Source organism: Myiozetetes cayanensis, unplaced genomic scaffold (assembly GCF_022539395.1).
Source record: "Myiozetetes cayanensis isolate MyiCay16 unplaced genomic scaffold, myiCay2020 scf7, whole genome shotgun sequence".
NCBI classification, from domain to species: Eukaryota; Metazoa; Chordata; class Aves; order Passeriformes; family Tyrannidae; genus Myiozetetes; species Myiozetetes cayanensis.
The window spans coordinates 15,310,014-15,334,402 of NW_026087964.1; the positions used below are offsets into that span (position 1 = coordinate 15,310,014).

The following is a 24,389-nucleotide window of genomic DNA, read 5'->3' on the forward strand; positions in this document are numbered from 1 at the left end:
GGGCGGTGCAGGCGCAGGGACCGCCGGGGCCTCGCCCCACCCCCGGCTCCGCGCCGCGGGCAGAGCCCGCCCTGCCCTGCCCGGCCCTGCCTTCCCCTGCCCAGCCCTGCCCGGCCGCGGGGCGGAGCTCAGTCCCCTGGAGCAGGTGCGGGGCTGCGGCGGCCCCTGGCCCCGAGCCCCAGCTGGGCGGCCCGGCGGTCCGAGGTCGGGGCGCCCCCCCGTGAGGGGCGTGAGGGGAGAGCCCGCCAGAACCCAGACTGCTTGGCTGGGCAGAGCCTCTGCGGCGGATTGTTTCCCCAGGCCCGCAGAGTTTAGCATTAGGCTGTTGATAACAGCGTGCCTCCCCGAAGTCACCGGCAGGGCGGGGGCGTTCTGTGCTCTGCGGGATATGTTTGTGAACACAGGTGGTTGTGGGATTGTCCTCAGGGAATAGCAGCAACCTGCCTGCCGGGGCTGCAGCCCAAAACTGCATCGCAGGGACAAAGACATGCTATCAGGAGAGACCTAATTTGCCTTTTTTTTTTTTCTTTTTTTTTTTTTTTTTTTTTTTCTTTATTTGAGAGAAGACAGTTACCACCAGCAGGAGATCTGGGACAGCTTTGCGCCTTCACTAGGAACTGCCAGTGAATCCTCAGCAGGTGGAAGCTTCCCTGGAGCTGTCCTCTGCAACACGAGGCGATCGCAGGGACTAGCAGGTTCTCATTTGCTTTTATAAAACAACCAGTAGCGAGTGTACAGAAATTGAAGAGGCTCATTAGATATACGGTATGTGTGTTCCAATATTTGGTTTTAACCAGCCTGTACCTGGTCAGCTGAATTTGTTTATGAAATCTCACCTGATTTCTTCTGTTTTTCAGTTTTAAGATCAGACGGCTAATTGGTACGTGAAGAGTGCATATTGACCGTCCCTCTTCTGTAAGTTTAATTAGCCTGATTAGGATCCTTTGGGCGTTCTGACAGGGTAATCTTACACACCTGCTTTAATTGTTGGCTCAGACTAAAATTAACACACTTTCTTAGTACTTTGGAACAGAGGAGAGTTTTGCAAGTTAAACTGTCTCGCTTCTCAGTCCTCGCAGTCTAGCTGTGCCTAGGCTGTTGGGTATGTGGTGTTGCTGCTGCTTTTTGAACACGGAGCAGCTGCTCATCTTGGTCTGTATCACAAGAGGGCGCTCAGCCAAAGCGAAAAGCGCACAATTGTGCGTAAATTCCCCTTTTTTCCCTTCTGTCTCTCCCACTCCAATGTTTCGACACAGTGCTCAGATACGTATTATAAACAGATGACAGAGTATGCTCTGTGGGTTAGAAGGATAGAGAGAGAAGCGTTAGCATGAGGAAAATGATCCAACTTATTTGCGTGATGTAATTGTTAGTAATTTTAATCCAGGTGGCTAATTGAAGAGCATTAGCTACTCGGAATTAAAATTATTGGTTTGTTAATAACAATGATGGTGATGTGTATTTTGTTTAATTATGAGCTATCACAGTGTTTGAACTCTGCACTAGTGAAGAGTGAGGCAATGTAAAGGCTTTGTTAGATCAAGACCTATGAGCAAGTTGCAGAATTCTCAGTGCAGCAGGAGAATAAAACTGCCAGTTAACTGCATTTAGAAGTACAGTAACGTGTAGATGAGCCCATAAACCAGGAGAAATACTTTTTTTTTTTATTCTTTACTGTGAGCCTGGTGAGGCACTAGAACAGGTTGCCCAGAGAAGTTGTGGGTGCTCCATCCCTGGAAGTGCTGAAGGCCAGGTTGGATGGAGTTTTGAACAGCCTGGTCTCGTGGGAGGTGTCCCTGTCCATAGCGAGGGGGTTGGAAGGTCCCTTCCAACATAGGCCATTCTATTATTCTATGAAAAATAACTAATGAGTTATTTCTTGTTTAGTTTTATCAGAAGAAAGAACTCTCAAACTTTTTAGAAGCCCCTGAATGGACTGTTTAATGGAATGTTATTGAAACAGTCACAACTCACTTGTAGCTTAAGGGGAGATGCAGTATTACTTCGCAGTCTGCTGAGAAAAATGTTAGATTTCTCCCATTTTAGTCTGGTCTGTTTGTTTGCTTCACACAGAAATTAACATTCATATAATTTTCTATACAGAAAATTACATCTCGTTGCTGTAACGTTCATAAATGTATTTACTAGGCACAAAATGGCTATTGATCTGGGGTCAGGAGTGACTGGATAAGTTCACTTTTAATAGAAAGAAATGGAAACAGAAATGCAAATGCGAACAGACTTTATCAAATGTTACAGATAGTAGTAGCTACATAAGCAAATGACACAGCTTAGTTCCAAAGTCCACTGGCTGACAGGTAATCTGAGACAAAACAAACACAAGTCCAGCATTTCAGTAAGATTTTATTTTGTCATAAACAAGCAAAGTGATTTTCTTTCTGTGATCCAGGTTATTCACAGATCGAGTCCTTACACCATGTATAGTTATGAGAATACTGAATAATAAATATGTACAGTTACTATTTTTATCTGAGAACTGATTTGCTCCTGGTATAACCCAGAATCCCATTTCTATGCAAGTGTTTCAGGTGTATATCTTTCTCCCATATTTCACCAAAATCTGAGAAAAACCCCTCTTCTGTAGAGAGGTGTGGGACAAGGCATGTGATGCAGTGTGTTGGGGTTATAGTTGTATTCTCTTTCTTCCAGTGAAGATCGCATTGTTGTTGCGGGAACATGAAAATAATGGCAATGTGTTTAATGTATTCACACTGTTTTCACTTACGTTATTTTTAGGCTTCGCTTGGGAAGTTACCGTGATGATGTAGAACAGTGTCGTGTAAAGTGTGGGTGGCAAGTGGTGGCCAGGAGATACGCCTGTTCCAGATGTAGAAATAAGGCGAGTTCCAGGGGTGTTTTTGTTAAACTCCCAGTCGCTGTGCTCGCCCCGTGACTCGTGGCCGGTCCGGGGCGCTGCCGGAGCGGCGGGCGCGGCCCCTTTAAGGCAGGTGGCGGGGCGGGCGCGGGGCCGCGCGCAGGCGCGGGGCGCGCAGCCGGAGCGGCGGGAGCGCTCCCAGCCCGTCCGCGCCGCCGCCCCCGCCCGCCGCGCTCGGCCCCGGCCGCGCCGCCCATGGCCGAGCCGGGCGCCGGGCAGCCCGACGAGCGGCTGCTGCTCCTCACCGACCCGCCGCCCCAGTCGGAGCCGCCCTGGCGGGGGCCGCAGACAGCGAGAGCCGCCCCCGGCGGAGCTGTGCGGCAGTGTGGGGAGCCGGGGCTCGAGGAGGAGGACTCGGAGGACTCGGACTCGGGGCCCGAGGGGGATGGAGAGGACGAGCCCCTCCTGCGGGCGTCGGGTACGGGCCGCGGGCGCAGAGCGGGAGCCTCCTGGGACAGGGAGCCCCGCGCCGCCGCAGGTACGGCCCGACCGCCCCCGCCGGGCTCGGCTGCACCGCGGGATCAGCCTGGGGGGACGGCGCAGGTGGGGCTGGGCGGCTGTGCCGGGGGCGGGGGAGGCAGCCCCTGCCTGGCGCTGTCCTGCCGGCAGGGCTACAAACATCCCCCCGGACTGCAGCGCGCTCGGGGTGCCGTGCTCCGTGTGCCGTGCCCGGTGGCACAGCGTCGGCGAGGGGCAGAGACGCGTTACCCGTCCCTCGGCATGTGGGCTCACTGACTAATACTTAGTGAAGGGAAGGTGCCGCGAATGGGTCGAAACCCATGTGCTTTGTCTCTCTGTGCAGTGCTGCACGGACTCATTTACATCTTGATGAGTGTCTTCACTGTTATTTCTCTTCCCTGTCTGTCTGCTGTTTTGCTGGGCCTTGCTTTGTTTGTTTCCCTAATGTTTTTTTAAACTTGTGGCTTTGCATGTTTTTACGGACTGTGTTCTGTGGTGGGACTGGATGCTTCTTCCTGAACACTTGTCAAACTGTCAAGTTTTCTGTTTGTCTCGCCTATCCCACTAATTACTTTTTTGTGACCCCCATAGTTTCATCTCGGAAAAAAAAGCTCAGTCTGTGTCTGTTCTTTGTTCCAATCTGATACAACCCACCCCAGAAGGTGAGGGTAACCCAGGCTCCTGTTAATAGATCCTTTGGGGCAGATTAGAATGAAAAGGCACTGAATGATCGCTGTTTGTAAGTGTGTATATACATATAGGGTTTCCTTTAGAACAGCTTGGTTGCTATGGAAAACAGGTATGTAGTTGTTTTGGCTATTGTTATCTGTACTAATATAGCAATACGAACGAATAAAAATATCACTTAAAACAATGTATAAGGGAAAAGAAAGAAAGAATAAGAGTAGAAACATTTCACCACCCGTAGATTTCACGACAGGACTTGATTGTTGGAATTTCAACGTCCATTGGTTGAAGTGATGGTCACAGTCTTGACCTGTGGACTGTTAGGGAAGCCCATATGCTCAGGGCAGGTGGCAACGCCGAAGTACCTCCCCTGGGGGTGGGGAGCTTTTAGTTCTCTGGTGAAAGGCCTCAGAAGTGAGTCTGAGGTGCTTTGGGGGTCTTTGATGGTTTATGACACTTTCTAAGACATGACAGCTGCCTCTCACATCAACGTGGTTGAGCCAGTTATGCCCCATCCGGAGGGATGAATACCCTCAGGCTTCTGTGTGAATGTGACCTTCCCTGGGTGGAGGGAGAGTGTGTGTGTGTGTGTGTGTATGTGTGTGTGTAAGGGAGGACAACTGACATGATAAAAAGCACTATCCCACCTCGCAGGATCTGCTGCTTACCTGTCTCAAAGCTTGACTTGTAGCCTCTGGTGGTGGGTGTTCACCCCCACTGTCTTTTGTGAATTGCCACCACACCCCCAAAAACTCACTTCCTGCAAACCTGGCCTCAGCAAAACTCCCTGCTGCCTCCACAAACGGGCAATTGTTTTGAGTCATTAACCATTCAGTCTCTCACACAATCATATGTTCACTTTGTACCATCACATGCTTTAAGAGTTTTAGATGTGGACTCTACTGTCATATCTTTGGTTTTCATATAAATTTATCTTCTTTCCATGTTTTGAAATCTGGTCTTGAAGAGAGAAATAAGATGTGAAAGTTCAGAAATGCAAGAACTTAATGATCAATTTGAAAAGAGGCATAAGCATAGCCATTATCTAATTCTAAATATATTGGAAAAATCATAAATTACATGGTGTTTATTGCTTACTATTTTTTTTCTTTAGACTTACAAGCTTTCTAATTCTGTGCAAGTTTCTAAATAGATGTACATCTAGGATGGGCTTGCTGAGAGAAATCTGTGGAGTTCTATCATTTCATAGTGTTTGCTGTTGTAATCGTAGTGTAGGATTTCCTGCCAGAGGCTGGCAAGACTGTTCCTTTTGCAATAATTGAATAAATAAAAAAAAATGCCAACAAACCCCCATCAAGTTAAATAAAATAAGTTGAGCTAGTAATTTCATTTTAGTAGCCACAGAAAGCTTTTACTAGTATATAGAGTTTAACCATAAGGAAAGAATAATCTCTTCTTTTAACCACTGGTCCACACCTATAATGTGAACATGCCATTAAAATGTTTGGAGTTCTCCTGTCTTGCTTCCACAAAGATGTGTTAAGGAGACAGTGCTTCTAGCAAAACACTTCTAGAAACTTCAGAAAAGAAGTTCATGCTTCAGAGTGGAGACTAGAGGTGTGGCTCTTGCACCACTGGGGAAGTTAGGACAGTGAATGGAGGATACTACTTGGAATCTGCCCCAAGAGTGTGTAAGAAAATCTCAGAACTGTGATTGATTGCAGCATCTCATCCCTTGCTTCCTTGCCCTTAACTTCTTTGTATGTATAACACTTGAAGGTACGTGATTGTTTCACGAGTCAGGTGGAGCCAACAGGCAGCAGATGTTATTTGTGCATGTTATTGCAACATTGAGTGTTTTCATAATAGAATTATGGTCAGAATATGAGACTTTGTATTGGAAAAGATGGAATTGGTTGAAGGAACTACCTTCTACCATAACTAGTCATGTTAATGTTAGAAAAGTATAAATCTAGCTTAGTGCTGAAGGAGTTCATACGTATTACTCTTGTAAAGTGTATGAGTTTAGCTTATGTCATGTTAACTCGATGGAAGAACAGGCTGAGGTGCATAGGTGAATGATTGTATTTGTATCTTCTTTGGCGAGTCTTCATCATTTCAGTGCAGCAGCTTCCCAGTCTTGGGCTTGCCCACACTAATTTGAAAAAAGTTCTTGAGCTTGGTCGTTAGACTCTGTGTGTGTGTGAGCCCTGGTCTCCCTAGTGGTATCTTAATGAGCAGAGTAGTTTTCTAGAGTAATTGCAAGAGAAACCTTGATTAGTTATAAAACTGGGAATAAGTTGTGACATAACATACTTTCTCAGTGGAAAACTTAATTAAAATAATTTTTGAAAAAGAAACCAACTCAAAAAAAAAAACCAAACAACCCTGCCACATGCAGGAAATACTGTCTTCAATTAAAAAGGTTTATTTTCGTAGGGAGAGTGTTGATAAACTTTAAACTGCCAGTTTCCTTTTTGTCAGCCTTTAAGTTTTTGTACAGTCACATCACTGTTGTAACAGACTTTCTCACAGCACAGTATCTATACTGAACAAATCATGAGTTTCAAAAATTATTTCTCTCTTCTTCCTTGACCATGCAGCATAATGCAGCTTCTTTGCTTTCAACTTTTTCCTGACATTGTCTTTTATATTAAAAAAGACATGGTTGAAGAATTTACCCAAGGCAATGAGATTACAGTATTAGACTGGGGAATAAATGCACAGAAATCAAAAACTACCCTCTGAGTATTCTGCATAGACAACTGCAATCCACGTGAACAAGTTCATTTATAGGTTTTCTTCACCTGGACGATCAATGTACAGGGTGACTTAGCATGGATGTTGTGTTTTGTTTGGTAACAGTTCAATGCACAACCCTGATTTGGCTTTCACTGACAAAAATATATAGTAGTTGCAGCTCAGGTGTGTGATATGATGTAGTTGTGTAGAGATAGTTGAGGCTTGAGTATGTTATAAGAACCACTGATTCAAAGTGACTGTTTCCATAAAAATAAATGCGTTTTGGGTCTTTGGGTTTATTTCTGTAACTCATTTATTTTTTTATTAATTTATTTTATTAACTTTGTGATAGGGAAATCTTTGAACCCTTTCCCTGTCTCTTGTCTGACTCTAAAGTCTCAGAGTGTAGTTTATCACAGCAGTATTTGCCAAGTAGTTGTAACAGATTTTGATCCAATGGGCTGTAGCTGTTGATCCTTAAGGATGACCTGCTATTAGCTTTAAGGCTTCTCTTCCTGTTGCCAACTTATACTAAGGTTTTCCTATTTTTTTTAATGCTTTATAGTTCTTTTGTTTGGAAGCCACGTTGTTATTTGTGAGTGGTACGTTGCAACCAAGTGCTAGTGTTCTAGAAATCTTCAAAGACTGTCCTGTGCTAACACAAAAAGGTAGTTAGTTTTTTAATTTGACTCTCTACAAACCGTTTAGGAGTATCTTTTCTGAATGGATTCTGTATCAGGTGCATCCCAGAAAGATGTATGTTACATTTTTCCAATTGCTGAAATGGGAAGAAAGCAACTTTATCTGTAAATGTTTAATTTAGAATAATGTAACTGTTTCTTAATGCAGAAATGATCCCTAATAAACAGACCCATTACAACGCACTCAGTGAACATGTGGAATAATCTGAACCTTAAAAGTAAGGTACAATAATCTGCAGTTTCAAAACTTGTGAAGAAATAGTTTGAAAAAATTGAAAGATCAATAGAATCCTGCCAAGTTCCTTTCGAGTTGTCTTTCTAAACGCTTGTGAGAGTTGTAAAGTTCGCACCATGAATGTCTTCATGGAGCTGGTCTTTTGGTTGGTGTGTAAAGAACTGCTACAAGTCATTTATAATGTTTTAATGTTGGAATAGTGATGGCACGTGGTACTCCACGGGGATGTTGGTGCCACTTTTGAGTGCTACTTGTAATAGATTCTTCAGTGGTTTACCTTTATTGTGTCTCAGCAGACAATGAACATGTTAGCTAAGCTCTCGAATCAAGGGTGTGATACCATGCTAATAGTGGGTAATGAGCATTTTGCTTTCAGGTAGCTGTCTCTGCAAAAGGACACACAGATAACATGTAAAATCTTTAGCACTCTTTTTACAGTTGTGACTTTAAATGTTTTTGTGTGGTTGGTTTTTTTTTTTTAAATCCTTGCAAAGTATGAACACTTAGCAATGGTAGTCTCAAATTTGCTGTTGCTGATTTGCTTTAAACAGAAGGTTGATTAGACATGGATAAATCAATGGAAAAACTTGCACTGATTTAATGGGCCAGATTTTTCAGCCTGCTGTTGAACGGGTGTCAGCAGGGGAAGGATGTTGGCTTTTCGATGTGTTTACTTATGTTGCTGTTAATTAGTAGTACAAATTGCATTTAAGACTGCTTGTTTTCTTATTTTTCAGGGCATGCAGGATATATTGCTGATATGAATATATTTTTAGATGATCCAGAATTTGCAGAAATTATTCTGAAAGCAGAACAAGCTATAGAATGTGGAGTTTTTCCAGAAAGAATCTCTCAAGGATCCAGTGGGAGTTACTTTGCCAAGGATCCAAAAGGGGTGAGTATGTTACTGCAGAGTCAGGGACACTATCAGCAGTGAGTTGAAAACGGACATTTAAAAATTCTGTTTAAATGGAAATTCATTTAAATAACTTGCTTAATAGTTTATTGTATGCCAAAATTGATGTTGGAAAAATCAATGCAAGTAATAATTAGATTTCTATGTCTTGCAGCATAAGGTAAGGCAAAATAACTATTATTTCTCTGCTGCAGTTTTACCGTGTTTTGAATGATCTGCATCAAAGAAATATGGAGAAAATAAAAGTGCCTCTAACATCTGAAAACAGTTCATGAATTCCTTTGTGCACAGTCTTGTTCTCTGTACGTTTGAGTTGATTTTTGACACAACTGAGCTTCTGATTTCAGTACTGTTTAGGCCTTCTACATTTTTATCTCTTCTCTTTTTAGAAAATCTTTTATTTAGGTCATCTCTCCTTTCTCTTATATGATAGGTAGATGGGTGAGAAGAATGATATCAAATCTACCTTTTTGCTTGAACTTGTCTGCTGACTCTTACTGGAAAATTTGGTTTCCCCTCCCTTGGTGGGAGATGGTACCTTGAATAGTGGTCATCAAAGGGGTGTCCTAAGGTTACTTTGAGACAGAGAAGTAACAGTTACCTGAATATCTCACTTGAAAAGTAACATTTGGTCAATAATATTTAGTAGCAGAAAACAATGTTTCAGACATACTTTCACATTGTCTTCTTTAAATTAGACATCCTTTGCTACCCACCCATTTCATAAAACAAGAGTTTCAATACCCCAACGTTTGTTAATTTGACATATCAGATTTTATTTTAAGCTCAATCTGCAGTTTTCTAGTCTTAGATGTAGGTGTTCATTAATCCTGAAGATCCCAGCTGACAGTTCTGTTGGACATGGAAGTTGTAACATTTGCCTAGGTTTTCAGAATATATTCAAGATTGTTGTTATTTTGTGCATCCCCATAATAGTCCCTTCCCTGTCATTTAGGAAGTAGTTTGGGTTTTGTTTAGCTTTTAGTCATATAATTGATCATTATAGAATATATTCCTGTTTTGTCAGTTAATTTCCACAGTTGCTCCATTTGTTTGAATGCCAATTTTCTGGTGATAGTTTTTACACTTTTTTGAAGAAGTTATTTTTTAGAATAATTACCTGACTTAATAGAAATATATAAGTTTATGATTTTATTTATGAATTTATTGTTATGGGAGGTGGTAGAACTACCCCTTCAAAATCTTCTGAAAACTGCACATTGCAGCTCCATTATTCCATTGCAGCCTGTGTTCCAGGAACATTTGTTAGTAATGATCCCCTTTATTCTGCTGGAGAAGAGCCAAAGTAGGTTGGGAAGGAGGGTTTCTCTCTTTTTGAAACTGGAAGGCAAAAGGATTCTTTCTCTAATGGCTTTGTGGGATTCTTGCTGTTACATCCAATGCTGTAAATATGAAAACCTTTTCAAATTTTCATCTGACTTTTTAAACTTCACATTACTTTCTGATTTCAGTAGCTTAGATCTTTGATGATTTCCAGGTTGTTTACTTATATACGCATATTCAAGCTTTATTGTATTTGTAAAGAGATATTTTAAATTAGGTTTCTATCTTATTTAATATGTAATAGGAAAAAATCTGAGTAATAACCAAGTACTGTTTTAAATCAATATTTTTTCAAAAATTCAATATATGATGTGTCTAAAGAACATTCTACAGTGTCATGCTAAAATGCTTTACAACTGATTAGGTGGGCTTTTTTTGGAGTTTTTCTTAATGCTGTGCAGTTGAGATTTTTTTATTCTTAGAGAGTTAATAGAGAAATTACGAGGGGAAAATATCATACTTGTTCTGTATTTTCATATCTATGAATCTGTTTTCTCTGAAGCTTCTCCAGACTTGATTTTGCTGCATTTTGGTGACTAGCAAATGCCTGAGACACTCACTGTGGCCTGGGGCTAGTGAGAGACTACTTACACATCATTTTTGTGTAAACATAACCATAGTATTTTGGATGGGACATATTATTCCTAGTTTCTTATGTGGTGATTTTTTTTGTTGGTTTTACTTTTCTTTTGCAGTAAATGTTATATTTGTTTCTAGTTAAGTTCCTAGTAGTGACTTGCCCTCCTCCTTTATGTAGGTCATTGATTTGAATGTAAGTATTTAGGAGAAATGATTTAAAAAAGAGATCCCTTATATGTGTCAGGAAGGATTCATCACAAAATATGGAAGTATTTGTCAACATGGGACTGTGAGAATAATGATACTGAGTTCTTAGCAGACTTTCAATTTTGCTTTTATTCTTTGCAATTAATTAAGAGCTTATCTATGTTTGCTATCCATATTAATGGTCTGATAAAATTAATTTTGTCACTAGCGCTATTCTAATTTGTAGAATGCATTTCAGATCCTGTTGGACTGAGTATTGCATCATTCCACTTCAGACCAGTTCTGTGAGTTGCTTTCTCCTATTCTTGAGTAATCTCTTCCTTGTGCTGGGAAGGAGCTCATTAAAGAAGTGCTAAGCCTTCTTACTGGTCAGCTTCTGAAGTGTTTACCCACACTAATGCCAAGTTAAAGGTAAAATAAGCTGTTTCCATTAGGTCATCTTATTTGCTGATTTGGGTCTAACAAAAAGATAAAAGTCAATTTGCCTATTTAAAGTTAGCTTTCTGCATTTATTAACAAAAATTATATAATTGTATACTGGTATGACGGAGTTCTGTACTCAAACAGCACTGTTGCTGAAGTGTTGAATATTTCTGCACTTGTTGTTCATTGTGTAACCAAAAAATACAAGACATTGTGTCTGTTACAAATTGTTCTGCAATAGCTACTTGGCAGTTTAACTACTGGCTAATTGGTAATGCTAATGGAGTCAGTCTATAAATTAATTTTGACTGGCAAAATAAAGACTGGCCTTGATAGCTTGTCCTGCATATTGAGCTTTCTGGTTCTACTCTGGTCCTCAACAGTGGTGGCTCTGCAAAATTTGGCAAGGTTCTAACTTCAGTGGAACCTTGAAACCATATCTAGATTTGACAGTATAGCACAATACAGTCCAGGCAAGTAATGGAATGAGCTAAGCTTCTTTTTTTAAATGGGCACTTTGTAGGAAGTATTATCCAGAGAGTGATTCAGAAAAGAGATAATTAAAGGTTTGGAATGTGCCATTAAATACACCAAAACGTTTCTTCGAAATGCAAAGCTGGTAGCTTTGTTTTAAGCAGGTAGATACATGTGATTCAATAGGAAAAAATTAAATAACCTTTTAACAATTCTAAACCTCACATTGTGATTTTGATTAAAGTAGTATACCAAGTGTTGTGACTTAAAAATAAAAAATAATAATAAGTAGTAACATATTCAAAAAACATCATGTGCTTTCACATTGCATAGAATATTTGTTGTAAGTGTAACCATTTTTGTAGGTCTAAATTGAACTGTGTCTGCAGTTGCATGGAACTTGTTCTTGGTTTTGAATGGTTTTATCTACAATCATAGATAACAGCATACCAAAACCAAGAGAATTCTTGTCAATTTGTTTTCTACCTCTGTTGGTAGGAAACTGATTTTATAGTATGAATGCAAATAACGGTATTTTGCAACTTAGTTCTCCTGGAAGTTAATGGGAATGAAGCAAAATAGATGGATGAGACAGATGATGCTGCTAATGCCGGGTATCTTGTGCATCTGTTTCCAAACTGAATGAATTAAGTCCTCTGTAGTTACTTTGTGCTGGACAGTCTTGGACAAAGCAAGATTTATACTTTGTCTAGGACAAAGTAGGTGAAAATTCTCTAGAAACTAAGCTTACCGGTCTCTCTAATCCAGCCAAATCAGCAGTTACTGCAACATTTTTCTGACTGCCAGCAAACTTGTTCCTGACCTGAGTGTCAATCAGCTCTGAGAACTGGTACAACAACAGGCAGTGTTTAGCTTATTGAGAGATCCACTCTTTTGATAAGGATTCAGTAAAGTACTGATATGTGAAAATACTTCTTAAACAGTTGTTCTTAAATATTTATTAGAAAGAATTTGATTTGCTTGCCATTGTCCAGTGAGAACGGATGAAGATAAGCATTTCCACAGCATTCCATGTGAATTATTGAAAAGTCATTACATGGACTTTATGCAGTAGGCCAGAGTTCATCACAAGCAATCACAGGCAATTGAAAGGTTATATATTTTAGTCTGGTAATAATCTTGTGGTTTGAAGTCAACAAATATAGAATCACATGTAGAAGGCACCTTGAGAAATCATCTCTTTAATGCTTGTGCTGTGGAGCAGGATTGTTTTATCATGAGTCCTGCTAAATGTCTAACTAACCTGCTGTTAGTTGCATCCTGTTTTACAGACTCTAGAACCTGGCAGTCTAGTCTGTTCCAGTCTTGAGCTGCTCTTAGTGTTCAAAAGGTTTTCCTCTTTGCAATTTATCTACTGGTATTTAAACCTATAATTTTTTGGCTCCTCAACAGTAAATGTGGTTTTTTTCCCCATAGCAACCTATCAAGTAGTTCATCAGGCCTCATTTTCTCTTAGCCTAAACAACCTTTGTTCATACCACATCTCATTATTCACATATTTTGTGCTCATTCTCATGTTTTTTTCCACTTTTTCTAGTGTGTTAACAGATTTCTTGAAGAGTAACATCCAAAATTGGACACAGTGCTCTGACTAATTTTAAGATTTACTCCATGGCTCCAAGGTGGCTGATGGTGTGAACCACTATAAACTTTGAGTTGAGGAATGTACAGAAGTGGTAAATGACACCACTCTTGGGAATTGCAAAGAGCAGAACCTTTTGATCCATTCAGACTCAGAGCAATAGGAAAATATATTTAAAAGAGAAAATGTAACAGTCAACTGATAATGTTCTTTATGTTTGTCACTTTCCTGGAGCCACTATGTCTCCATCTGAAATAGCCTGTCAGTGAGTTATTTGTTGTGCTGAAAATTACTTTTAAAGCTACTTTTATAACCTCCTTTTTAAAAAGCTTAGGATACAAAAAAAAAATATTATATTTGAAAATGCAGTCCTCTTAAATTTTCAAAAATATGTTTTGAAAAAGAAAATATTAGTTTGTTTGGATTTTCTCTTAGGAAGAGTTTATTTTGAATTTGTACTAATCCTAGACAGGCATTTGATGATAAATGTATTGAGAATTTAATTTTGTTTGTTTTATTATCTCATCATCTAAGAAGAGCAACTGTAAAATGCAGTGTATAGGATCTAACCAGTATTTTCAAATGACTAGTTTTTAAACTAATTTTGCAACATAAAGTACTCATATTTTAATGTTTTATTGTTTATCTTAGAAAATTATTGGAGTGTTCAAACCAAAATCTGAAGAGCCTTATGGACATCTAAATCCAAAATGGACCAAATATTTTCACAAAATTTGTTGTCCTTGCTGCTTTGGCAGAGGCTGCCTCGTTCCAAATCAGGGATACCTCTCTGAAGCTGGTGCCTATCTTGTGGATGAGAAGCTGGGGCTGGGAGTTGTACCTAAAACTAAGGTAAAACACATAAATTACTGAATAAAAAACCCCAACAGTCTCTGGACTGCAGCTGTGTAGATATACTTGTGTATCATGTTATCCCAGAGTCATCTATAGATTATTACAAGTCCAAAGGCACAGTGGCTTGGTGTAGAAATAGTGACTGTGACTTTTGCTTTAAAGGACAAGTTTAACTGAATCTGAATTGAATCTTTTCTTTGGAACCACTTCAGTTTCTAGTATTTTCTGACACCTTCTGTGCCTCATGTTTTGGTAAGATGGAAATTTGCAAAAATCAGCATATAAAATACCCTTTTTTGAAATATGTAAAATAGAAAATATTCAATTCTATAAAATTTCTGTTGGAAATCCCTGATTCTTCCTTTTTGATTCATTTTTGACAACTGAGCCTAAAATTTACTGTAAGTTTATAATTTAAATAATAAGGAATTCTGAGCTGTGTTTAACTTTCATGTTTTAAGGTCGTCTGGCTTGTCAGTGAGACCTTTAATTACAGTGCAATAGATCGTGCAAAGTCAAGAGGAAAAAAGTATGCTTTAGAGAAAGTGCCAAAAGTTGCTAAAAAATTTAATCGAATTGGACTACCTCCTAAGGTAAGATGAAAAATAGGTCATTTGTGCACTTCCTGACTATTACACAAAACTTTGAAATAAAAAAAAAAGAAAATGTTTATAAGTAACTTAAACAGTTGAAGAAAAAATTTGTCACTTATTGAAAACTACCTCTGTCTGAAATTTTGATAAATATGACTGTTTCTGTGCAAAATCTATCTACTTTTACATCATTCCTTCACTTGAAATACTTCAATAATCTTGACACTTTTTGTTTCAGTTTACAATCCACCTTTCTGCTGGAACTTGTTAAAATGTTGTACATTTCACTTCTTTTTTTGTGTTTGTTGATTGTTTAGTACATTTCCTTTTAGTATTGTGTTTTTATATTGTCAGTCTTTTCCCCCTGAAATTTATCTAGCTCTTTAATTTTTCCTAATTTTTTTTTACCTTCTATTGTTTGTTTTATTCTTTTGGGAATCCTATTGTTGTGTTCTTCCTGCCTTCTTTTTGCTTTATGTGCATACTATACTGACTAAAAACCTGACATCTTTCTTGCCTAATGAGCCTTACTGTATCCCCAAAATATCACTACACTGTTCTAATCCTAAGCTTTTAAAGCACAGATAACGTACAGCTTGTGTAATCCACTTGTGTCAGGTCCGAGCAATTTACATCCATGTGACACAGGTTGTGCAAACTTTGCATCAGCAGGGTTATTCCACGTGCTCTGTGTTTATCCACGTGTCTACATGTGTTTTTCTATCTGCATTTTGCTTCCCAAATGTAATTTCTTTTTTGAATTTTAATCTTGAGCACCTCTCCTGTTTCTCATACGTAGGGAGCCTGTGCCATCGCTAGTTTTCTTCCTTGGTCTCTTTTGGGAAATGCATTTCAGTCATTTTCATGCAAAAAGTGGTTAATGCTGCTGTTCTCATCAGTGAACGTTAAAAGTTTATCAGAGAGGAAGATTTTTCTCCTGTCACATTTACTGAGTTTTTGCTGGACTATTGGACAAAGTGAAAAAGAGAATAGATGTTATTTCGTTTAATACTGACTGTTCATTTGTGTTGAGCTGTCTGGTTACATTTTATTCCCGGTAAACTCAGTGAGTACAAATATTAATAAACCCTCCCCCGCCAAAAACCCTAGAAAAACACAAAATCATGGATTTGAGTCTTACCTTTTTTTTTGAGTTTAGGAATGAAAGAAAACCCATGTAGTAATCTTTTTTTTTTAATGTCATGCTTGCTGTGTTCTGAACTTTAACAGAAAAACTCATTGTGTACTTTCAAAGTTGAGATTACTTATGTGACCTACCCAAGTGTATTTTCTAAAAGCAGTTTCTTAATATTTCAGGTTGGCTCCTTCCAGTTGTTTGTTGAAGGATATAAGGAAGCTGACTACTGGCTCAGGAAGTTTGAAACTGATCCTTTACCTGAGAACACAAGGAAGGAATTTCAGTCACAGTTTGAAAGATTGGTTATCTTGGATTATGTCATCAGAAACACAGGTATTTGTTAGTGTCTCTTGGTGTCTATCTGCTTTTGTGAGACAGAAATGGTAAGCATTAAGCTGGGGCTTAAGACTTTTAATGCATTTCAGATGTTTTTCTCAAAATTGAAGGCCAGAAAGTTGCATTTTAAACTTAAAATAATTTACTTTGGATTGCAATATGAAAAAATCCAAACAACCCTTTTTAAGTGTTACTTGATATTTTTTAACAATGCAAGAATTCAAGAAAAAATACTTTCATTATGCTTTAATTCTATGTGTAGGGAAACTAAAGAAATAATACATACCTAAGAATATCTGGTACATTTGTGGTCTTTCACTGAATCAGTTGCCTATACATTTCATGTATAAAACACACGTATTGTGATGGGAAGAAATTTTTTGAACAGTTTTGCCTGACTTACATGGGTGAAGTGTCAGTTTACAATGAGTCATTGGGTATCACTTTGGATGATGCTTTCTTTATATGTGTTGTGTTGTGACATGTATTTTCCTGTTTAAAGACAGAGGTAATGATAACTGGTTAGTCAGGTACGAAAAAGAAGATGATGGACTTGATCTTTCAGATAAGGTAAGAAAATTGTACTCTTGAAATTTATAGTCTTTAATTTTTTTAGTTTTGTAGCTTGGTCTTGCTAGGGATAAGGGCGTGCCATTAATCCTGCTTCATGGTCTCAAAAAATATGATAACTGCAAATTATTCTAGGCAAAATGAGGGGAAAAATTATTTTCTTTGGACTAGTCTATGTAGAGCAGTGCTAGAAGTTATTTATATTGTTCTGTATTTTGGCTTTACTAGCTTGGGTTATAATAATAGTAAAAGTCCTCACTGTTGCTCAGGCATATTTTTTCAGCTCTTCGTGTGCTCAGCTTATCTTGTACTTGGGGAAGGGCTCCTATTCAATGGGTGTAGAGTAAGAGTTATATGTTCCTGAGTTTATTTGGATACTGCTTTATATTGTTCAAGTTGAATTTAACCAGTGAAGCTAAAAAATATATCATTTAATATTTTTAATATGTTTCCCTTTTTTTGTAAGCACATAAATATCACTTATTTTTTAAATATTCCCTCAACAGGATAGCCAATGGACTATAACTAAAGAATCTATTAAAATTGCTGCAATTGACAATGGTTTAGCATTTCCTTTTAAGCATCCTGATGAGTGGAGGGCATGTAAGTATTGCATTCTTCTATCATCTTCCTTTCAGGAGAGTAACTTCCAAAGAATTATTTTTTTATTTGGGTTGTTTTAGTAAGAAACAAAGAAATCATCACTGTAGTTATATATTGAATTTTTCAATAATACACTTTTCTTTAGGAAGTTAACAACAAGTGCCATTTTTTCAATGGCTTATAGGATTTGGTCCATTTTCATATTTTTTACTTTTAAACAATGTTAATACATGGACTAAGTGTAGTACTGTATGTAAACTGACTGATGGTGGAATTGGAACAATTCAGCAATATGTATCTCACGTGTGTTTTCTTGAAAAACATGGTGGAAAAATACTTGGGTGAAAGGATATGCAAGTTGTCTCTCTAATGGCCAAATTTCTGTTTCAAAATGAAGGCTACTGTTGTATATGGACAAGTAGACAGGTTATTTTTTAATTATTCCCATCTTTAGCTTACTTTCTAGATGTTAATATTTAGCTATCAATTTTTACTCTACTTGAAAACACTGTTTAAGTGAGATTGCTTTTGACTGCATCTGTGATTACTCATAGTTTAGAGGGAGGTGCCCAACAGGGTTTCCAATTATTTCTGAGGGCTAATAACCAAGCAGGTAATTATGGCATTTAAGTATGGGGTAGTTAGACTCTCAAGAGGCTGGTTTATTAACCAGCCAAGGCTTTGTATAGTCTCGCTGTATCTTGATACTAAATAGTCACCGTCCTACATATCTCTTGGCTACAGTCACTTCTGTAGCTGTTCTAGAGACACAGCAATTATGGCTTATTTTACACCATTACTTCAGCATCAAACATAATAAATTGGCATGATCCTTTTGTGTTCTTGTGCAGTTGGACAGGCATGTGATAATTCTGTAAAGGAAACTTGCAGCATAGTGTTTACAAATTGCAGCCTCTTGATACACAGAGCAAGTTTTCTTGACTGGTGCTGGTTGGTCATCGAGGATAACCTCAAAGCTAGAGAGCAGCCTATGCAAGAGGCAGGAAGTTGGTCCAACATGGATGAACAGGGAACTCCTGGCTGAACTGGGAATGCAAATATTAAATACATTATTTAAAAAAAAAAAAAAAAGAAAAAAAGATGTAGAAACTCCTCTGAAAAAATAGAGACTTTGCCTGAAAGTGCAAGAACAGAGTTTGGAATTTCAAAGCTCAACTGGAGTAAAGCTAGCAGAAGACATAAGGAACAATAAGAAAGGATTAAGTAAATTAGAAGTGAGAGTGGGACTGAAGAAAAGTGCAGCAAAAGACCTAAAGGCAAAAGGTGAAGAAAGGGCAAGTTACTCAGTGCTGACTTTGCCTCAGTTTTCACTTGTAAGATTTGCTTTCAGGTTCTTGGGTCTAAAACTCATAAGCAGAGCCTTGGGGAATGAATCGTTGCCAAAGCAGAAGAAAGGGAGCACTTAAGGAAAATGGCCATACAGAAGTTCATTACTCTTGCAATATATTTTGAAAAAGTCATCTAATAGCTGTTAAGTGAAAAGTTAAGAACCTTTTCTCAGCATGCTTAGAAAGCATTTTAAAAAACTAAAAATTATATTAAAAATAGTAGCTAGTTTTTTGTTATTTCATCAATGAGTCAAGCATGTGAAAGATTTCTATTTTATTACAGCTGTTATTTTACTCCAAAGGAAACTGCGTTGGTGAACTAGGAGACCTCTTCTCATACTTACAGTGTTTCATTTGTGTACTTTTACTTATTGCTACATTTTCATTGTTTGGAAAAAAGGCTTAGTAGCTGTAAAGCTGCTCTTGTAACTGTAGCCAAATGGGGTATATGGGGAAACAATGTTGGGAAAAAGTGATGTGTTACTGAGAACATGCAGCAGGTAGCTGGAGAATTTAATTTTTATCTGTTGTTAATCATTAAGTGTCCTGTTTCTCTGTATTAGATCCCTTTCACTGGGCTTGGCTTCCTCAAGCAAAAGTTCCTTTCTCTCAGGAGACCAGAGACCTTGTTCTTCCTCGCATTTCTGATATGAACTTCGTACAGGACCTTTGCGAAGATCTTTATGAACTATTTAAGGTGAATTAATTGCTTCTTTGAATTGAACATTACTGAAATAGCTGATACCTGTAATGGAACAGTTAAAATCATAAAAAGAAAAAAATCTAACTTTTGTATGTCACAAGACTGTGCTATTTTAGCTTGAATACTGGCATGGTAGAAAGGGTTTATGTAATTAAAAGGAAACTGTGTCACCAATGTGGTTAATTCATAGTAATCAGCTCATCTGAATACATAATTACCTATTATATATCTAAGTTTCACATAATCAGTTAAAGCCAGTTAATTCTTATAGCACAAATTGGTCTAAAAACTTCATCTAACATACCTATGTGGTGTGTATGCACTTTGCTGTAGCAACCTGAGGAAATCATGTATTTAACATAACTTAAAATACATGCATGCCTTTTGTGTATATATATATATACTTAATTTTACATACATATATTGTGCTAAATTAATGCTGAAATCTTGACTGTGTTTAAAGTCAAACTCATTTTAAAGACACTTAAACTGTGCTCAGTATTGACATGTAAAGAAGTGTCCTAAACTGAAATATTCTGTAAACAATTGTGTCAGATGTTCAATTGAAATAATCCAATTAAACATTGAAAGAATTAGAATATTTTAAAACTTTTAATGAAAATGCAACTGTAATATCAAAACTGGATCCTGAAACACAAATATTTGTATCTTCAACTCTGGGTTTGTTAGTTGAAGTATTTAATAAATCTGAGGGAGGAAGTATTCTTCTGCCAGACTACCTGTGAAAGAAAGAACAGTGTAACATTATGTAATGGTATTAAGCCTGGTATCTACCACATATTATTGGTATTTACAGTTCCCAAAAGCGATATCCACTGATGTATTTTATTTCTGTGATGTGAAACATTTTTCATTTTCACATATGTAAACTTGCTGCAATAAATAGACCTTTTTGTGGGTCATACTACGATTCTATTTGAAGCTTTCAAAAATTATTATAGTGTTGGTAAATAAAGTATGCTTATTATGATACTAATGATTTTACATGCTAAATATATAGCTGAAAATAAGTGGGCCATTTCCTATAATAACTGTTTGTTTTCTTAATAAAGACTGACAAAGGATTTGACAAGGCTACTTTTGAAAACCAGATGTCTGTTATGAGGGGGCAGGTAAGTCTGCTTTTCTTAGATTTTTATTTATGTATGTAATTTGTCATCACTTCTCAGCTGCTTTTTTTAGAGGAAAACACCTGACTCCTATTGAATGGAAAGACACTTGAAGGTGTTTTTATCTGAGAAGACTTGGTTTCTTCTTAGAGTTTGTTCCAATTTGCATATAGATGAGACAGCAAAAAGTGTATGCTGATTGGTTTTTTTATTTTTATAGAAGATTTTTCTTAAATAATTGGATTTTATTGTTTTTGGGGGGGTGGGGGGAAATTAACTGTGTATTCTTAGAAGGCATTTTAAAAATTAAATATTGGAGAAGAGTCATAAATTTGGATGGAAAACTTGATGTGTAATTTCATTATGCTATTAAAATAAATGTGACTTTATTTTGGAGGGTTGACTTGATTGTTCAAATACCTCTCACAAGAAAACAGTATTAGGTAATAAAATTTCTTCATCCTATCCAATGTTAAAACCATACTTCAAAACAGTCCAACCATTTTCAAATTAGAAATTTGATGATCGTTAAGTGTTGGGCTTTTTTGGTTTGGTTTTTTGTTTGTTTTTTTGTTTGTTTTTAAAACACCAAAACAAGAGAGAAGAGGGTTTCTCCATCTTCCCGCTATTTTACAATTTAAGACTCATGTGAAATACTAGAGAAAAAACTTTAGCTAAGAACAAGTTATTTAGTTCGTTGTAGGCATAAAATGTAATTTGTGCAAGTGTAAGGCAACTGGACTAGGTAAATTAATAGTCCCATTTGCCCTAAATATGTTGAAACTGACTTCTCTGTGTTCATAAATTCAACATGAATAGTTTTAAGCCAGACATGCACAATTCCTAGAGTGGCTTAATTCACCCTTTTCTCTGTAGAATTTCTTATATCAAGAAGTACCTTGCACAAGACTGTGGCTCTGCTTGGTTGTCTAAATTAGTTTTTCACTATAAAAAACACATCTGGACCCTTCATTTGTACCCCGGCCGTGAGGTGGATTTCAGCAGAGATTTGTTGTGTTTGTTTGGGTTTTTTTTTTAATCTCTCTCTAGCTATATAAGAGTGTGTTTCACTGTGGGAAATGTCGGGTTTTCAGGCGTAGAAGAAGTGCAGATAATGATTAATTCTTGGGTGTGATTAGAAATACATCAGCAAGCAGTGCCTTTTAGCACTGATTTTAGGCTTGGTTTTGGTGTAAAACCAAAGTATGTTACCAAGGGCATTATGGAAGAGCTGGCTACCTAGATCACATGGTAACAGATGCATTCAGTTGGGATGAATTTGCAGGATAGCTAAAACATCTAGATACATCCTTAAAAATGGGAATTTAAGAATTAGAAAATTAAGAATCTAGTTGATAAAGATAAGGAGACTGTAGATAAACATATCTTGCATGTAAGGGCTGAGGTCTTTAAGGTACCAAACATAGTAGGAGAAGTCTGCTTTTGTGAAGTGCAGGTAAAAAAATTTGGAAAGGGTTTCAAACCCAAAATAAACAATTCTCTCAGGAATGTATAGTCTAAGCAATAGGTAACATATCTACAAAGGATTGCCTCAGAACTTTGAAAAGTACAGAATGAGCAGAGTAAGTCTGACAAGGAAGAAAGGGTCATTGTGTAGGGGAAGAAAGGCTTGATATTAAGGGTAATGCAAGTGTGTCACCAGAGCTAAAATGAATACTTGCCTCAGTTTTCAGCAGGATAACAGTGAGTATGAAATAAGTTATCAGGGCAGTCCATGAGCACTGAAGTTTTGGAAGGAAGATAAGAGACTTCTGTGAGTTGAGGGCTGAATGTGGATCTTAGCACTGGGTTTGGTATGCGTTGATAATATGGCCACATATCTTCTGATATGAAAATAATTTGTGGCTAAACTGCTGATAGATCCTATGTTAAATTGTGTTGATGTCTTTCTTGTAGGTTTTTTTTTTCATTAAAGGTGCAGTGCTTTCAAGGGATGTGCTAAATTTAAAATGCTCTTTGATTTTTGTCTCATAATATTTTCTGAAAATCTAGAGAGGATTGCATGAAATATTCAAGAAAAGAATGGAAGGGTAGTCAGTGGCAGGATGTCTTCATGTTACCAAATAAATAAAAGTGTTTCTACTTGCAATAGATTATCTTTTAAAATTAGTTTATTCATCTGCACAGTCCTTTGCAGAATTGATTTAAGAGTGGCATCTAAATTTATAAACCTGTTAGCCAAAGTTTTATTTGTGTACTCTAACCTTACTTGCTTTTACTCTTTTTAGATACTAAACCTTACTCAGGCATTAAAGGATGAAAAAAGTCCCATTCAGCTTGTTCAGATGCCACGTGTGATTGTAGAGCGAAGTAGCACTGGAAGTCAGGGCCGAATTGTTCACCTGAGTAATGCATTCACACAGACCTTTCATAGCAGGAAGCCTTTCTTTTCCTCCTGGTAGCAACAAAAATATGTGGGAAGAGTAAGTTCTCTTCACTTTAGAAAGGTACTTTTGTGTAAAGGCTCTGCAATAATGTGCTTCTGCTGTATACCAAGAGCTCTGACTGCCAACACCTCAGAACTTAAATTCTAAAGACTTAAGAAATGTATTTTGAATGTAATAAAAGTTTACAATTTTTGTGTCAAAATTGTGAATTCTTACATCAGGGAATGAGAAGAATTTGTCTATAGTGTATTTTTATAGGCTTAATTAATGTATTCTCAATAAGGGAAGATAGTTTGCATATGCTGAGAAACTAATTTTGAATACGATAGGATTTTTTTGGTTTAATATACATGTGAGAATCTACACACTATCAATTTCTTTTTATATGGCCTTTGGAAAAAAAGTTCAGAATGTTATCTTTGATGGTGAAAAATGTTTTTCCTTGGAATTTCTTCCTGATATTTTAAAGTGGTTATAGATTTTTGTAGGCTAGTTACTTGAGAAGTCATGCACTTAAAAAAAATAATCTGTCCTTAACAACCAAGTAGGAGAAGGGGAAAAAATGCTCCAACTTCTTTTTTTTTTTTTTTTTTTGCACACAGGGACCAAAAATAGTTAAGTAGGTGAATTACAGCAAAATTCAACCTGAGTGAATACACAGTTTCTACTGTGACAAAAGAAACTGAGTGTACACTTCAGAGGTTGAAATTTCATTGTAGTGTTTAGAAACGTGTGTATTTAAGCACATATATGGAAATTTGTGATATTTCTTTATAGATGCATCACAATGAAGGAATTGCACCATGTTATGTTTCTTTTGCCATATGCTATAAATGTGTTCATCAGTTGTCACCAAAGTGGTTCTGCACTGTTAGTGACAGAATCACTGATGTCTTCATCACAAAGCTAGTTTGCCTTCTAAAATTCTAGCTAAACACAGTTTTTGGGTTTTTTGACTGGAAAAAAAGAGAACACTTTTTTTTTTTGACTGGAAAAGACTGTAATACATACATTATTATTGTGCTCTTAGCAATGTCATACTCACCTGCCAATTGCTATTTGTGTTTATGCTTAAATTACCTGGTTTAAGACTTGATGGTCATGTTTCTAGGTCTGCTGCTTCTGTAATGTGATAAATATCTTTATTTTAGTAATTTTCTGGACATTTAAGACTGGGAATGGGAGGAAGATTGCTGCTTTTATGAAACCTTCAGTATTTCAGACATTGCTGTATTTTGTAATTCTAAGCAATACTGTTGGAACTCAGAAATAATAAAATGCTTGTATTTTATGTAATTTTGAGTGGATGTAAATATTAATGTAGCACGTCAGCAAAGTCACAAACCGAGATGTTCAAGCCTTAAATGTAAATCCAGCCACACGGTGGAGCTCGAAAGGAGACGGAAAGGCCCACCTTTGTAAAACTTGCCGTGATTGTTTTTATCCGGACGGTTTATTAAAAAACGAAAGACGGTGT

The 24,389-nt window shown here is 37.5% G+C and overlaps 1 protein-coding gene across 2 annotated transcripts; it reads left to right on the plus strand.

Moving 5' to 3' along the window:
* The first annotated feature begins 3,070 nt into the window (after window positions 1–3,070).
* Window positions 3,071–24,208, plus strand: PI4K2B (phosphatidylinositol 4-kinase type 2 beta). 2 transcript variants are annotated; one of them, XM_050337762.1, is made up of 10 exons: window positions 3,071–3,374; window positions 8,419–8,576; window positions 13,879–14,079; window positions 14,544–14,675; window positions 15,993–16,146; window positions 16,652–16,719; window positions 17,226–17,322; window positions 19,235–19,368; window positions 20,448–20,507; window positions 22,754–24,208. In XM_050337762.1, exons 1-10 carry the CDS (start codon window positions 3,092–3,094, stop codon window positions 22,925–22,927), a joined length of 1,461 nt encoding a protein of 486 aa, XP_050193719.1. In that variant the 5' UTR covers window positions 3,071–3,091; the 3' UTR covers window positions 22,928–24,208. The 2 variants fall into 2 exon arrangements, with proteins under 2 accessions (XP_050193719.1, XP_050193720.1); XM_050337763.1 differs by having other exon boundaries at window positions 3,071–3,314.
* The last annotated feature ends 181 nt before the right edge of the window (window positions 24,209–24,389 follow it).

Excerpts from the sequence above, each read along its gene's own strand:
- PI4K2B (XM_050337762.1), top strand. The coding sequence starts at position 3,092 with ATGGCCGAGCCGGGCGCCGGGCAGCCCGACGAGCGGCTGCTGCTCCTC. Across the intron at positions 14,080-14,543 it reads GAGTTGTACCTAAAACTAAG|GTCGTCTGGCTTGTCAGTGA; the intron begins GTAAAACACATA and ends TCATGTTTTAAG. Across the intron at positions 19,369-20,447 it reads ATCTTTATGAACTATTTAAG|ACTGACAAAGGATTTGACAA; the intron begins GTGAATTAATTG and ends TTCTTAATAAAG.